Source organism: Rhinatrema bivittatum, chromosome 16, assembly GCF_901001135.1.
Source record: "Rhinatrema bivittatum chromosome 16, aRhiBiv1.1, whole genome shotgun sequence".
NCBI classification, from domain to species: Eukaryota; Metazoa; Chordata; class Amphibia; order Gymnophiona; family Rhinatrematidae; genus Rhinatrema; species Rhinatrema bivittatum.
The window spans coordinates 46,198,449-46,211,251 of NC_042630.1; the positions used below are offsets into that span (position 1 = coordinate 46,198,449).

At 42.0% G+C, this 12,803-nt stretch overlaps 1 protein-coding gene across 1 annotated transcript; it reads left to right on the forward strand.

The window, feature by feature from the left end:
• Positions 1 to 7,636: 7,636 nt before the first annotated feature.
• LOC115077620 (olfactory receptor 5V1-like) lies at positions 7,637 to 8,557 on the forward strand. The gene has a single exon (XM_029579915.1). It carries the CDS (start codon positions 7,637 to 7,639, stop codon positions 8,555 to 8,557), a length of 921 nt encoding a protein of 306 aa, XP_029435775.1.
• Positions 8,558 to 12,803: the final 4,246 nt, after the last annotated feature.

A 12,803-nucleotide genomic window follows, 5' to 3' on the forward strand; every position in this document is an offset into this window, starting at 1 on the left:
CACCCTGAACGACTATGCGATCGAAGTTCAAACCCTGGCATGAGAGCTAGACTGGCAGGGGGACAGTTTGCAAGCCATTTTTTTTAGGAGCTCACCCCACAAATAAATGATGAACTAGCAGCTTGTGAGCTGCCTACCTCCCTAGAAGGGCTGATCGACCTCACCGGGAAGATTGATCATTAGCTTCAAAAGTGGGTCAGGGAGAAGGGTTCCTCTCAGCGGAGCCATGCCAAGAAACTACACTTCCTGACTGATGAGACCAACTTAGCCGCGGAGGAACCGATGCAACTCGACTATGGTCATCTCACAGCAGCCGAGCGATCCCATCGCCTTCAGGGTGGGCTGTGTTTGTATTGTGTGGACTCCACACACTTCTTGTGCCAGTGCCCTGAAAGGAAGGAACGAAGTTCACCTCAGGGAAAGTCCACAAAGATAACGGTTGGCCTTACTGCACCAACAGCATCCCTGCTCCAACTACCCGCCTTCTTGGAACTTCCCACCACCAGCTTTTCCACTCAAGTGCTAGTGGACTCCGGTGCTGATGCAAATTTTATCCAGCAAGATATCATTGCTGGATAAAGGAAATCCTACATGTCCACTGACATCTCCAGTAACACTCTCCTCAGTTCATGGGGACGTTCTTCCGGGGTTGGTGATGCAGATCACGACTCCTCTTACTATGTAGATTGGAATGGATCACACGGAGCGAATTTCCTTCCATGTCCTACCTATGGCAGTAAGTCCCGTAATTCTGGGTTTACCTTGGCTTCAGAGACATCAACCATATTTTGAATGGACCACCAGTAGTCCGGTTCTTTGGGGACCACAATGTTCGGAGTCTTGTTTGAAATCGGTGGTACTGACCCAGACCCTAACCATAGCAACTGTTCTTCCCAATCCACTCCTTCATGGGAAGAGATCACAGGAGACTCAATCCCAATCTTCCTCCCTTTAGAGATGCGTCTTAGGATCAGTCTTCACTCATCTGAAGGAGCAACTTCCAAAATGATGGCTGAGATTGAGTCACTCGAAAGGTGGCACAAACAGGCCATGAATGGCTTTGTGTCTCTCCTGGCCTATAAAGAAGAGGAGGTCCTGGGTCTACAGACTCGACTACACCTAGAAGAACAGAGAGGTGCGAACAAATATTCTAGTCAGAATGGTGTTCCATATGTAGAAGAAACCCCACTTGATGTATGTCCAACCTTCTCGAACCCCCTGGAGGAGGCCCTTGAGGAGGGAGTACTGTTGCGACAGCCAGTCGCAGGACTCGGGACTGGCCCCTCCTACATTCCTTCCCATGCTGTTCCAGAGCTTGCCTTGCTCTGGAGCAGAGCAGGGGAAGCGCTCCGATGCCTGTCAGCACATTTGCGACCTGGCCTTCAGCTGTGGCCCTGTGCCTCGTGGCAGAGACGCCGCCGACGTCTGCTCAGAAGGAATCCCTTAGCCGCGCACACGTGCCCATCCCCCTTTCTTTAAGGGGCTGTGGTTTGCCAGGACTGCCGGCTCCTCCAGATGATTTCACCTTTACTAAACTACATAAGGTGGCTCCTGACACTCAGGGCTCGCCTTAGCAACTTCTCCCTTCTTTGCGGCTAGTTGCTTCTCCGGTTCGTCTGTCTACTGACTTTTTCGGACTCACGCCTGACCTGACCTCTGCCTGGAACTCCGTTTACACTGATCGCCACCTGACCTGACCTGACCTCCACCTGGAACTCGACTAATCTGATCGATGCCTGACCTGACCTCTGCCTGGAACTTTGACTACTCTGATCACCAATGGACCTGACCTCTTCCTGGAACACCGACCGCATACTCTTGTTCGTGGTGAGCATTCCCTTGAATTGTCCATCTAGGAGACCCTGCGAGGTCCACCTAAGACCAGGCGGCCCGGGTACCCAAGGGCTCAACCCGGGGGTACCTCGGGTTGCTAGTGGTGAAGCTCCAGCTAGCCTCTGTCTCCGCTTGTGCTCCGCCTCCTAGTGGCAGGCGCTCTCTGGGTCCAACCTAGGAGCCTACCAATCCTGCACTAGGCCAAGAGTCCACCTCCTGGCACAACAGTTGGCTCCTCCTGATATTTATAATTGAATGGCAGATACAATAAGAAGGCACAATAAACAAGATCCCTTACTAAATACAATGCTACAAATGAGAAAGGGAGAACAATTATATCATTTAACAATATTTTTATTACAATTTCTCAGGAAAATTAAATATAAATTTTTAAAAATAAATTTACTTGAATTTATTATAAAAATGCGCATTAGATCATGCCCAAAAGCACAATTCACCCATATGCATTAAATAATGTTACAATAAAATCAACACACACTCACATAAAAAAAACTACCATACTTCAATCATATCCACACTACATTCATCCACATACTAATCAAGACCATTGTTACTCAAATACTAAAATATTAAGGTATTGCACCCTGGAATTATAACACCCATTGTTATTCTGCTCAGCAAATATTATTCACTCTTAACACAATTAATCCATATCAATTGTAAACCATAACCCATAAATCATGCAAATTTTCTCTCATGCATATTCATTGTGGATATCCTGAAAACCCAACTGGCTGGTGGGCCCCCAGGACAGGGTTGGGGACCACTGCTCTAAATCATTCAAAAAGTATGTTAGATTCATTTTTGGGAGGTAAAAAATTAGAACTGGGTTATGGTCTACAATTGATAATGGTGAAATCATGTTAGTTCGCACAGTGAAAAAGGACAAAACAAACCTAAGTAGCGGGAGGGTAAGATGGCCAACGACAAAGTGCATCAGACCCGCTTGATGTAGTATTGTAACTAAATTTACTATGGCTGTGGTTGAAGTTTTAGAAGGCAGACTGTATCAAATCTCATCACAAATTGAGGAAGTGAAACAATTGGTTCAGGAATAAGGAAGTTCAACTAGATACTGCTGAAACTCAAATCTCAGCTGTGGAAGACGACACTTTACAGTTGGAGTGACAGGTGCAGGCCTTGGAGTAAAGCATGGCTAACAAACATGAAAATATTGATGATTTGGAGAACTGAGCAAGACAGAACAACTTAAGATTCTTCGGGATAGGAGAGGATGTGCTTGATGCTGATCTCCCTAAAATATTGGAAGACTGGTTGCTTTCTGAGTTGGGCTTCTGGATTTACAAGATAAATTCTACCTAGCAAGAGTTAAAAGTGGGAGTTCCACAGGGCAGTATACTTTCAGCTGCACTGTTTAATATATACATGTGTACAATTCTGGTCGCCACATCTCAAAAAAGATATAGTTCCAATTGAGAAGGTAGAGAAAAAGGTGAACTCCTCCAGAAAAGGGTGAACAAAATGATAAAGGGGTGGAACTGCTCCCCTATGAGGAAAGACTAAAGAGATTAGGGCTGTTCAACTTGGAGAAGAGATAGCTGAGGGGGGATATGATAGAGGTCTTTAAAAGTATGAGCGGTCTAGAATGGGTAAATGTGAATCAGTTATTTACACTTTCGGATAATAGAAGGACTAGTAGGGGGCATTCCATGAAGTTAGCAAGTAGCACATTTAAAACTAACTGCAGAAAATTCTTTTTCACTCAATGCACAATTAAGCTCTGGAATTTGTTGCCACAAGACTTGCCAAAAGTCCAGCAGGGGTCTGGGAGCGATCTCCTGCACTCGGGCCGTATTGCCAATATTCAAAATGGCGCCGGCGCTACCTTTGCCCTCACTGTGTCATACACAGTGAGGGCAAAGGTAGCGCCAGCGCCATTTTGAATATTGGCAATACGGCCCGAGTGCAGGAGGTTGCTCCCGGACCCCCGCTGGACTTTTGGCAAGTCTTGTGGGGGTCAGGAGGCCCCCCAAGCTGGCCAAAAGTCCCTGGGGGTCCAGCGGGGGTCCGGGAGCGATCTCCTGCCCTCGTGACGTCGGGTGACAGGAACCAAAATGGCGCCTGCACTACCTTTGCCCTGCCATATGGTAAGGGCAAAGGGCCACCGGCGCCATTTCTATTAACGCAGCCGTGGCCCGAGAGCGGGAGATCGCGCCGGGACCCCCCCACTGGACCCCAGGTAATTTAAAACATTTTGGGGGGGTTCGGGAGTGTGGGGGATTTGTTTTAAAGGGTCGGGGTGTGTTTTAGGATTGTTTTGGTGTGCCAGTTTTCCCGCCCTCCCCCGATTTACGATTTTTTAACAAAAAAAACCATGACGATCAGATTTCCCTCCCCCCCAGCCAAAATCAATCATTAAGACGATCGATCACACGATTCACATCCCTACTAGACACACCTCCTCGGGGGTCTCTCGCTTCCAATTACCTTTCGAGGTTCCTCTCTTACTAAGACAACCGCTCCTCGGGGGTCTTTCTCTCTTTTCTACATTTCAGGATATCGAACCATCGGATCTTGCACCATGGGACCTTCGATCCCAACTTTCCACCATCAGGAAGACGCCATCTTTCCTGTGAGTACCTCTACGATCCGGTGCTCCAGCTCCACCCACCAGCAGCGATATTCCTGCATTGCGGGCTTCCACCTATTGTGAACATCTGGGTGAGACTTCACTTCTGAGCCTGTTGAACATACTGGCAACCTCTGGGATCAGTGCCATACCTTCCTGCTTTTACCATCTATCTACAGCAGTACAATAAAACCTCCCTCCATACTGTGTCTGCTATCTAAGTTCAGCCTATCGCAGTGGTTCCCCATGGGGCCCCTTCCCGTGGGCAGAATCATCTCCACTGCGACCAAGTGTCCACTATGCCGCAAACACAACAGAAACCTTGGTACTATGATGTATATTAGCCATATATTGTCCATGCATTTTGTAATTTATATTTTATAAATGCATTTTTATACAGTACATCAGTATTTTAGATCACTTGTTTTAATTTTACTTTGTTATATGTTATATTATCACTTAGAGCCCTTGTTGAGGGAGTGATTTTCTAAATGTGAAAGAGAGATAATTAGATAAATGAAAAGATGGTTTGGTAAAGGATTAAATTAATTGGAATGTTATTTATGTTCAACCAAACCATATTGTTCTAGTATATTAAATTGTCTCATGTTTCCTTTGCTTCAAATTATGGGGGTCATTTTCCAAGCTGTTATTGTGGGAGATAAATTCACCCTAACAGCTGTTAACGCATATGTAAAGTTATCATGTGCTGCAAAGTTAGCACCACTAATAGCTACAACACTTTCAGAGAGAGAGAGAGAGAGAGAGAGAGAGAGAGAGAGAGAGAGAGAGAGAGAGAGAGAGAGAGAGAGAGAGAGAGAGAGAGAGAGAGAGAGAGAGAGAGAGAGAGAGAGAGAGAGAGAGAGAGAGAGAGAGAGAGAGAGACTTGCTATAGTGCCTATGCCCTAGACAGGTATTTGTATCCCTATGGGAGGGCCACCTAGTAACTCGAGGTGGGGATTAGGTATGAGCGTAGGGGGTTGGGGGCCACTTTCACATTCAACATGAGACGTACGGAAAGAACAGTGGTCTCTAGTGAAGATTTGCTGGCCGTCGGAGTGAGGAAACTCACTCCAAGAAGAGATTTGGGCAACATTCTCTCCACCTAGCTTGTTGTTGCCCAGGTAGAGTGTCCATCAAGCTAGGTAGAGAGAACGTTGCCCAAATCTCTTCTTGAAATGAGTTTCCTCACTCCGACGGCCAGCAAATCTTCACTAGAGACCACTGTTCTTTCCGTACGTCTCATGTTGAATGTGAAAGTGGCCCCCAACCCCCTACGCTCATACCTAATCCCCACCTCGAGTTACTAGGTGGCCCTCCCATAGGGATACAAATACCTGTCTAGGGCATAGGCACTGTAGCAAGTCTCTCTCTCTCTCTCTCTCTCTCTCTCTCTCTCTCTCTCTCTCTCTCCCTCTCTCCCTCCCTCCCTCCTTCCTTCCTGTTTGGACACTTTTGTGTACTGTGAAGATTCATTGGTTGTTTTCGCGAATCCATTTCTGCAAACGCGGTTTCCCTGCTGCACGAAAATAGTGACAGAATTCATCATTCTGGGGTTTCCTGAATTTCCAGAACTATAAATTCCCCTTTTCCTACTGATTGTCCTGATAAGGAACCTCACCATTATAGCTCTTATGTGCCTGGACCCTCTCCTGCACACCCCCATGTACTTTCTCCTCTGTAACTTGTCCTTCCTCGATATCTCTTTGATGTACATTTTGAAGTGCAGAAAAGTGGAATATAAAAAAATCTAAATAAATAAAATAAAGTATATGGATGTGAATTATATGGTTAGGAGCATGAAACCATTGAAATCTATGGAGGGGAAAGAAGTGGTTAGGAGGGCGATGCTATTGAAGTCTTTAGAAATGAGTGACATGGTTATAAGGATGATACCATTGAAGTCTGTAGAGGTGAAATGATTAGGAAGGTGATGCCGCTGATATCTATAGTGGGGAAAGGTGTGATTAATAGGGTGATACCAGTGAAGTTTATGGAGGTGAATTACATGGTTAGGAGGGTGATGACATTGAAGTCTATGGAGGCGAATGATGTGGTTAGGAGGGTGATGACATTGAAGTCTATGGAGGCGAATGATGTGGTTAGGAGGATGATGACATTGAACTCTATGGAGGTGAATGATGTGGTTAGGAGGATGATGCCATTAAAGTCTGGGGAGGTAAATGATGTAGATAAGAGGAACACACCATTGAAGACTATTTTATTTTTATTTATTCATGGTCATTTGATGTTCTGCCTTTTTCCAATATTTGTCTCAAGGCAGATTACATATTCTAGCCAAATGCAGAGAGTAAGGCTGGCTCACTGCCATGACTTTACAATTTATTTTCAATCTCAGAAAGTCTTTCCCAGAGGGACCTGCTGTGCTTATTACTACTTGTGAGGCAAGGAGGATTACCAGATGAGACACAATGCAGCCAACGAGGAAGGGAAAGATTGTAAGCTCATAGTGTATCATTAGGGTTTCTGGGGTTGTTATCAGAGACATGATCAGGAATCCCTTCCAGTGAAGGATGGAAGTCCTGACCATGGCTCTGGAAATGTATTTTATTTATTTATTTTTAACTTTTATATACCGACATTCATGTGGCAGGATACATATCATATCAGTTTACAGTGGAACATAATATTGCAACAAGCATTACATAGAACCGGGGTTACATAGAACTGGGAGAAACAATGAATAAAATTGGTGGTAATGGGTGATGAGGCTTGGTATGGGATTGACTGTTCTAACTGGAGCACATGTGTATGCATGGGATGGGTCATTGTGGAGAGTTTATTCATCTCACTGAGAATTAAAGTTGCTTCAGGAGTCTGGAGTCATCATCCTGTGCATGATAAAAATGTATATATATATATATATATATATATAAACTGCATATTATCCATGCATTTTATATTTTATAAATGAAAATTTATACTGTACATCAGTATTTTAGATCATTTATTGTTTTAATAGTGCTTTATATTATATGTTATATTCTCACTTACAGCCCTTGTTGGGGGAGTGATTTTATAAATGTGAGAGATAAATAAATAGATAATTAGGTAAAGGGTTGAATTAATTGGAATGTTATTTATGTTCAACCAAACCATATTGTTCTAGTATATTAAATTGCCTCATGTTTCCTTTGCTTCAAATTATTTTTTCTTAAAGATCTTAATCCAATGGAAAAAGAAAATATCACGACAGTGACAGAATTCATCATTCTGGGGTTTCCTGAATTTCCAGAACTAACAATTCCCCTTTTCCTTCTCTTCTTACTGAGTTACCTGATCATCCTGATGGGGAACCTCACTATTATAGCCCTGACGTGCCTGGACCCTCATCTGCACACCCCCATGTACTTTTTCCTCTGTAACTTGTCCTTCCTTGATATCTCTTCCACCTCAGTCACACTACCCAAGCTGCTGGATATCCTCTTGAGGAAAGTTCAGATTATTTCAGTAAGTGGGTGTCTTACACAGGTCTATCTTTTTCTTTCTCTTGCAAGTGTGGAAATGTTTCTTCTTACAGTCATGGCTTATGATCGCTACGTTGCAATTTGTCACCCCCTGCGCTATGCTGTGATTATGAATCAGAGGCTCTGTGTATTGATGGCTGCAGGGACCTGGATCTTTGGGTTTCTGGAAATCCTGGTTTACCCATTTCTTGTGTATTATTTGTCTTATTGTGGATCCAATGAGATTAACCATTTCTTCTGTGATCTCTCAGCATTGCTGAAACTCTCCTGCACTGGTACCTCCTCCATTGAACGTGTGACATACATTTTGGGGGTATGTGTGGAAACTCCCTGCTTCATTTCAATTCTTATATCTTACGTCTACATCATCTCCACCATTCTAAGGATCCGTTCCGCAGAGGGGAGACGCAAAGCCTTCGCCACCTGCTCCTCCCACCTCACGGTCGTTATTCTCTTTTATGGGACAATATTTGGTTTGTATGTGAGACCAACATCCATGCAATCAGTAGAGCAAAGCAAGGGAGTTGCTTTATTGTATAACGTTTTAATTCCAATGGTGAACCCCATGATTTATAGCCTGAGAAACAGAGAAGTAAAGGGAGCCCTAAGAAAATTATTTTCCTAGAAATCAGAAGGTCATTTTCTGTGTTTCTGAATGTGAAATCTCTCTGCTAATGAAGCATGAACTGGGGAGTCTATTTTCTAAATGCCAGTAACAGGGGTTGGGGTGGGAGGCTGCATCTAAAACTGAGTTTACATGCTATTTTGTCACCCTATTTATTGAAGAATTATGGTTCTATTTCAAGCCTGAACTCACATTTTTAGGTGCAAAAACATTTAGATCTGCATGACAGTATATTTATTTATTTAACATTTTTTATATACCGATATTCATGTAGACAATTACATATCACTTCGGTTTACAGTATAAGAATAATGAGCATGTAGGAATGCTTTACATTTAACAGGGATTTATTCCTAAATCTGCAGTTGTTTTGCAAAGTTGAGCAGTCTTATGGCATTTCCTACACCTTAAGTACAAACAAAGAGCCACACTGCGAACCTATATACTGAAAAGTCAAATATAGAACAAAAGGTATCGCCTAATCAACATCCAAAATGCTCTTCAGCAACAGATAATAAATATTATATGAATCGGACCCGCATCAGCAAGCCTTAGACGACATGCTTAGTGATGAGCTAAGCCGTCCGGTCTTTTCAATCATTATCGGCCCAAGAGGGATTTTTTGAAAATACACCAACCGGTGCTGAAAGTGTCTATAATTATTTATCTATGCCCATCAAATATTCCTTATGGTAGTTGAAAATCACATGTTGCATAAGAACATAATGGGTCATGCTGTGTTAGAATAATGATCCATCAAGCCCAGCATCCTGCCTCAGACAGAGGCCAATCCGGGGTAACTGGAGGTTCCCAGAAGATCCTTTCCCAGATCTAGAAAGAATGCTATCTCTGTGCCTGCCTAGCTAACAATTGTTAATGGACTTTTACTCCAGGAATTTGTCCAAATCTTTTTTAAACTCAGCTGTGCTTTTAACCTTGACCACATTCTTCAGCAACAAACCCCGCATATTAATTGTGCATTGACTGAAAAAAATTCTTTCTATGGTTTGTTTTAAATCTGCTGGTTATAAGTTCCATGGCATGTCTCCTAGTCTTAGTGTTATTTGATAAGGTAAATAACTATGTCCTGTTTTTTTGATTCTCACCGCTCATGATTTTATAAATCTCTATCATAGCCCTTCTCACTTATCTCTTCTCCAAGCTAAAAAGCCCAAATCTGTTTAGTCTTATTTCATAAGGGAGCTTTTCCCATCCCTTTTATCATTGTTGTCACCCTCCTCAGTATCTTTTCTATGTCCACTATGTCTTTTGACATGGGGTGACCAGAACTGCAATATGATATTCTCCATTTTATTCTCCATTCTTTTCAGAATCATTTCTAACATTCTATTTGATTTTTTTATGACTACCACACTCTGATCAACCGCCTTGAAATGAATTTGAAAGCCGGTATATAAGGTTGAATAAATAAAATAAATAAATAAATATTGTCCAAAAGGACTCCAAGGTCCTTTTACTAAGTGGTTACTTATAATACAGAATCTGAATTGTGTACCTGTAGTTTGGATAATTTGTCCTTATATGCTTCACTTTGCACTTGTCTACATTAAGTTTCAACTTCCACTCAGATGCCCCATTACCTAGTCTTCAAATGTTCTCCTACAATTCCCTACAATCAGCTTTTGTTTTTAACTACTTTGGATAATTTTGTGTCATCTGCAAATTTGATAACCTCACATGCTGCTCCCTTGATGGTCAAAGGTTGCAATTTTATGCAACATGATACCTGAGTCATAATTTTCAATGACTACCAAGGACTTGTTTCCCATCTATGCTGTTCTTAGCATATGCTAATTCATTTTAGAGTGTGCTATAATGATATATCACAGGCTAGAAAGCAGAAAGAAAATTAAAAGGAAACAGCAGGAAACTAAATGAAATATGTTCCATGCACACCCCCAGTCATGTCCTACAAGCTTTCAGTCTCTACAGCTCGCAGCTGGGATGTATCCTTAATAATGAAGACAGGAATAACTGGGCAGCATGATTAGGCTGGATGTTCTTTTTCTGCCCTCATCTACTAGGTGGACCAATGAAACAAGAGGGTAGGCTATCTAAAAAAGCCGTGAGGGCAACAAAATGGGTTAGACACCAATAGGTTGACCAATATGAAGCTTTATTTGGATGGAGATGTATTCTTTATATATTGTGCCTGCCTCAGGCCGAGTTTCACCCACAACCAGGGCTGCCTCAGGGGCTAAAACAGAAATAACAAATATATCTAAACAAAACAGGACATACAGAACATGATTAAAAAAATAATTGAATATGCATACAAATATAATGGTAACATATAAAATAACTGAAACTGTGCCCAGAGCAACTCAATTTATATGGTGGAAAAAGTCTGGTAAGAATCCTATAAACGTTAGTGATGACCCCCTTCCCTATTCTCTCTCTCTCATGTCCTTGAAGAAGGACATGAGAGAATCCGAAACATTGTACAGTGTCGGGCATGAAGTAGCAATGTGTTGAATTCGCACATCGCTGGAAAGCCGTGGGCATAAAGTTCGTGGTTGGTAGTTGTAAAGCAAAAAGAAAAAATGTTCCAAGATGACAAATGGCGATATTAAGATAAGTTCTGTGAATTATACATGTTAATTTTAGAATACATGTTCTTCAAAGATAAAATATTTACCATAAGATTTTATTTTAACACACGGGTGATAGAAGCACAAAAAAATATAAAAAAGGATCGTCAATAATTCATGGACTGACCTATGATTAAATATAAGGCAGAGTGACAATGGTTATACATCACCACACAACGATGCCTATTATGATGGTCAATAATAAGAGCGTCCAATGATTTGAGAGAATAGGGATGGGGGTCATCACTAACGTTTATAACATATAAAATAAAACAGCTTACAGGGAACACATGCAAAACAGCACATAGTGGGAAAGCATGAATCTGAAGACAGAGGTGGCGTGATATTTATGATTTTACCTGTGTGCTTTAAATCATAATATTTTATTTTGTTGCCCTCATCTACTAGGTTACTGTGCTATTATCATCCTAAATTGCATTGCTTGTATTGAACATCCACTGGAATTTCTAGAGCCTGAATTTTAAAAAAGTTCTTAACGTGAGATTAATTTGTTGAATTACAGAATCTTGCCTGGGATGAGCAAAGAGAATTCTTAGCTACAGTGGAGTAAAGGGATTGGATGCACCTAGGGACTGTAACTTTCAAAACAGCTTGCAGGCCCATTTTGGTGCATGTGCGTTGGCGCGTGCCCAGATACGTGGGCATTTTATAACTTGCGCGCATATATGCATGCATGTTATAAAGTGACCTGGCTGTGGACACATATACACCTAATTTTGAGTGGGCGCACAAATCCTGCTTCTACCATGTAAGCTGGGAGATTTTTAAAGCATGCACACGCCTACACCCTTGCCATTTTCACCAGTTCTTCCACCAGTTCGCCAAGTTAAGAGCTAGGTCCTCCAAACCCCCTAGTTTAAAAGCGTTCACTCCCCCCCAGTTACCTCAGACCCTTAAATCATCTCAGTTCAGGCTAGTTTTCTTTTTTAAACTTAAACCTCCTCCATAGCTGTAGTAAACTTACATGCAGAAGGAGATGCATGCACATCTTGTGTGGCTTTTAAAATATGGTGGGTGGGTGTGTGCAAGATTGACTTGTGCACGCATCCCCTAATTGATGTGTACGCTTGACTTTTAAAATCCACCTTATAGTAAACCCTAAACCACCACCTCACCTCAGGCTATTAGCTGGCCCTCCTATAGAGATATAAATAGTCGACTACTATGAAGACCTCATAGAGTCAGACTCTCTCTCTCTCTCCTATGTTATTATAGCATTTTGATGAATCTCGGGGTAAGTACATAACTTTTCTAGTATTGTCTAGTGACACAGAAGCATTGTAGGCATGATATCTGAACACATTGCTACAGATTTTCATAGAAAAGTCTCTTTTGTCATATCTTGCCTAGAGACAAGGGCAAATAGATATTTATCTGATATTGTTTTGCAGTTAGTGCAAAAGAAAATATTTATATGTTAATTTTTATTTTAATATAAGAAGCTATATGTGTCCAGAAGGAATGCTTGGGGGATTATGATAAATAATTTAGGGGTGAATAGTTAGTGCATTTGTCCAGTATTTAGCTGGTCAATTTCCTACATTTTAAATTTCCTTCATGCTGAATGCCTCTGAGTTATCTGGCTAAGTAGTTAGCTAGTTAAAACTTAGCCA

Excerpts from the sequence above, each read along its gene's own strand:
- LOC115077620 (XM_029579915.1), top strand. The coding sequence starts at position 7,637 with ATGGAAAAAGAAAATATCACGACAGTGACAGAATTCATCATTCTGGGG.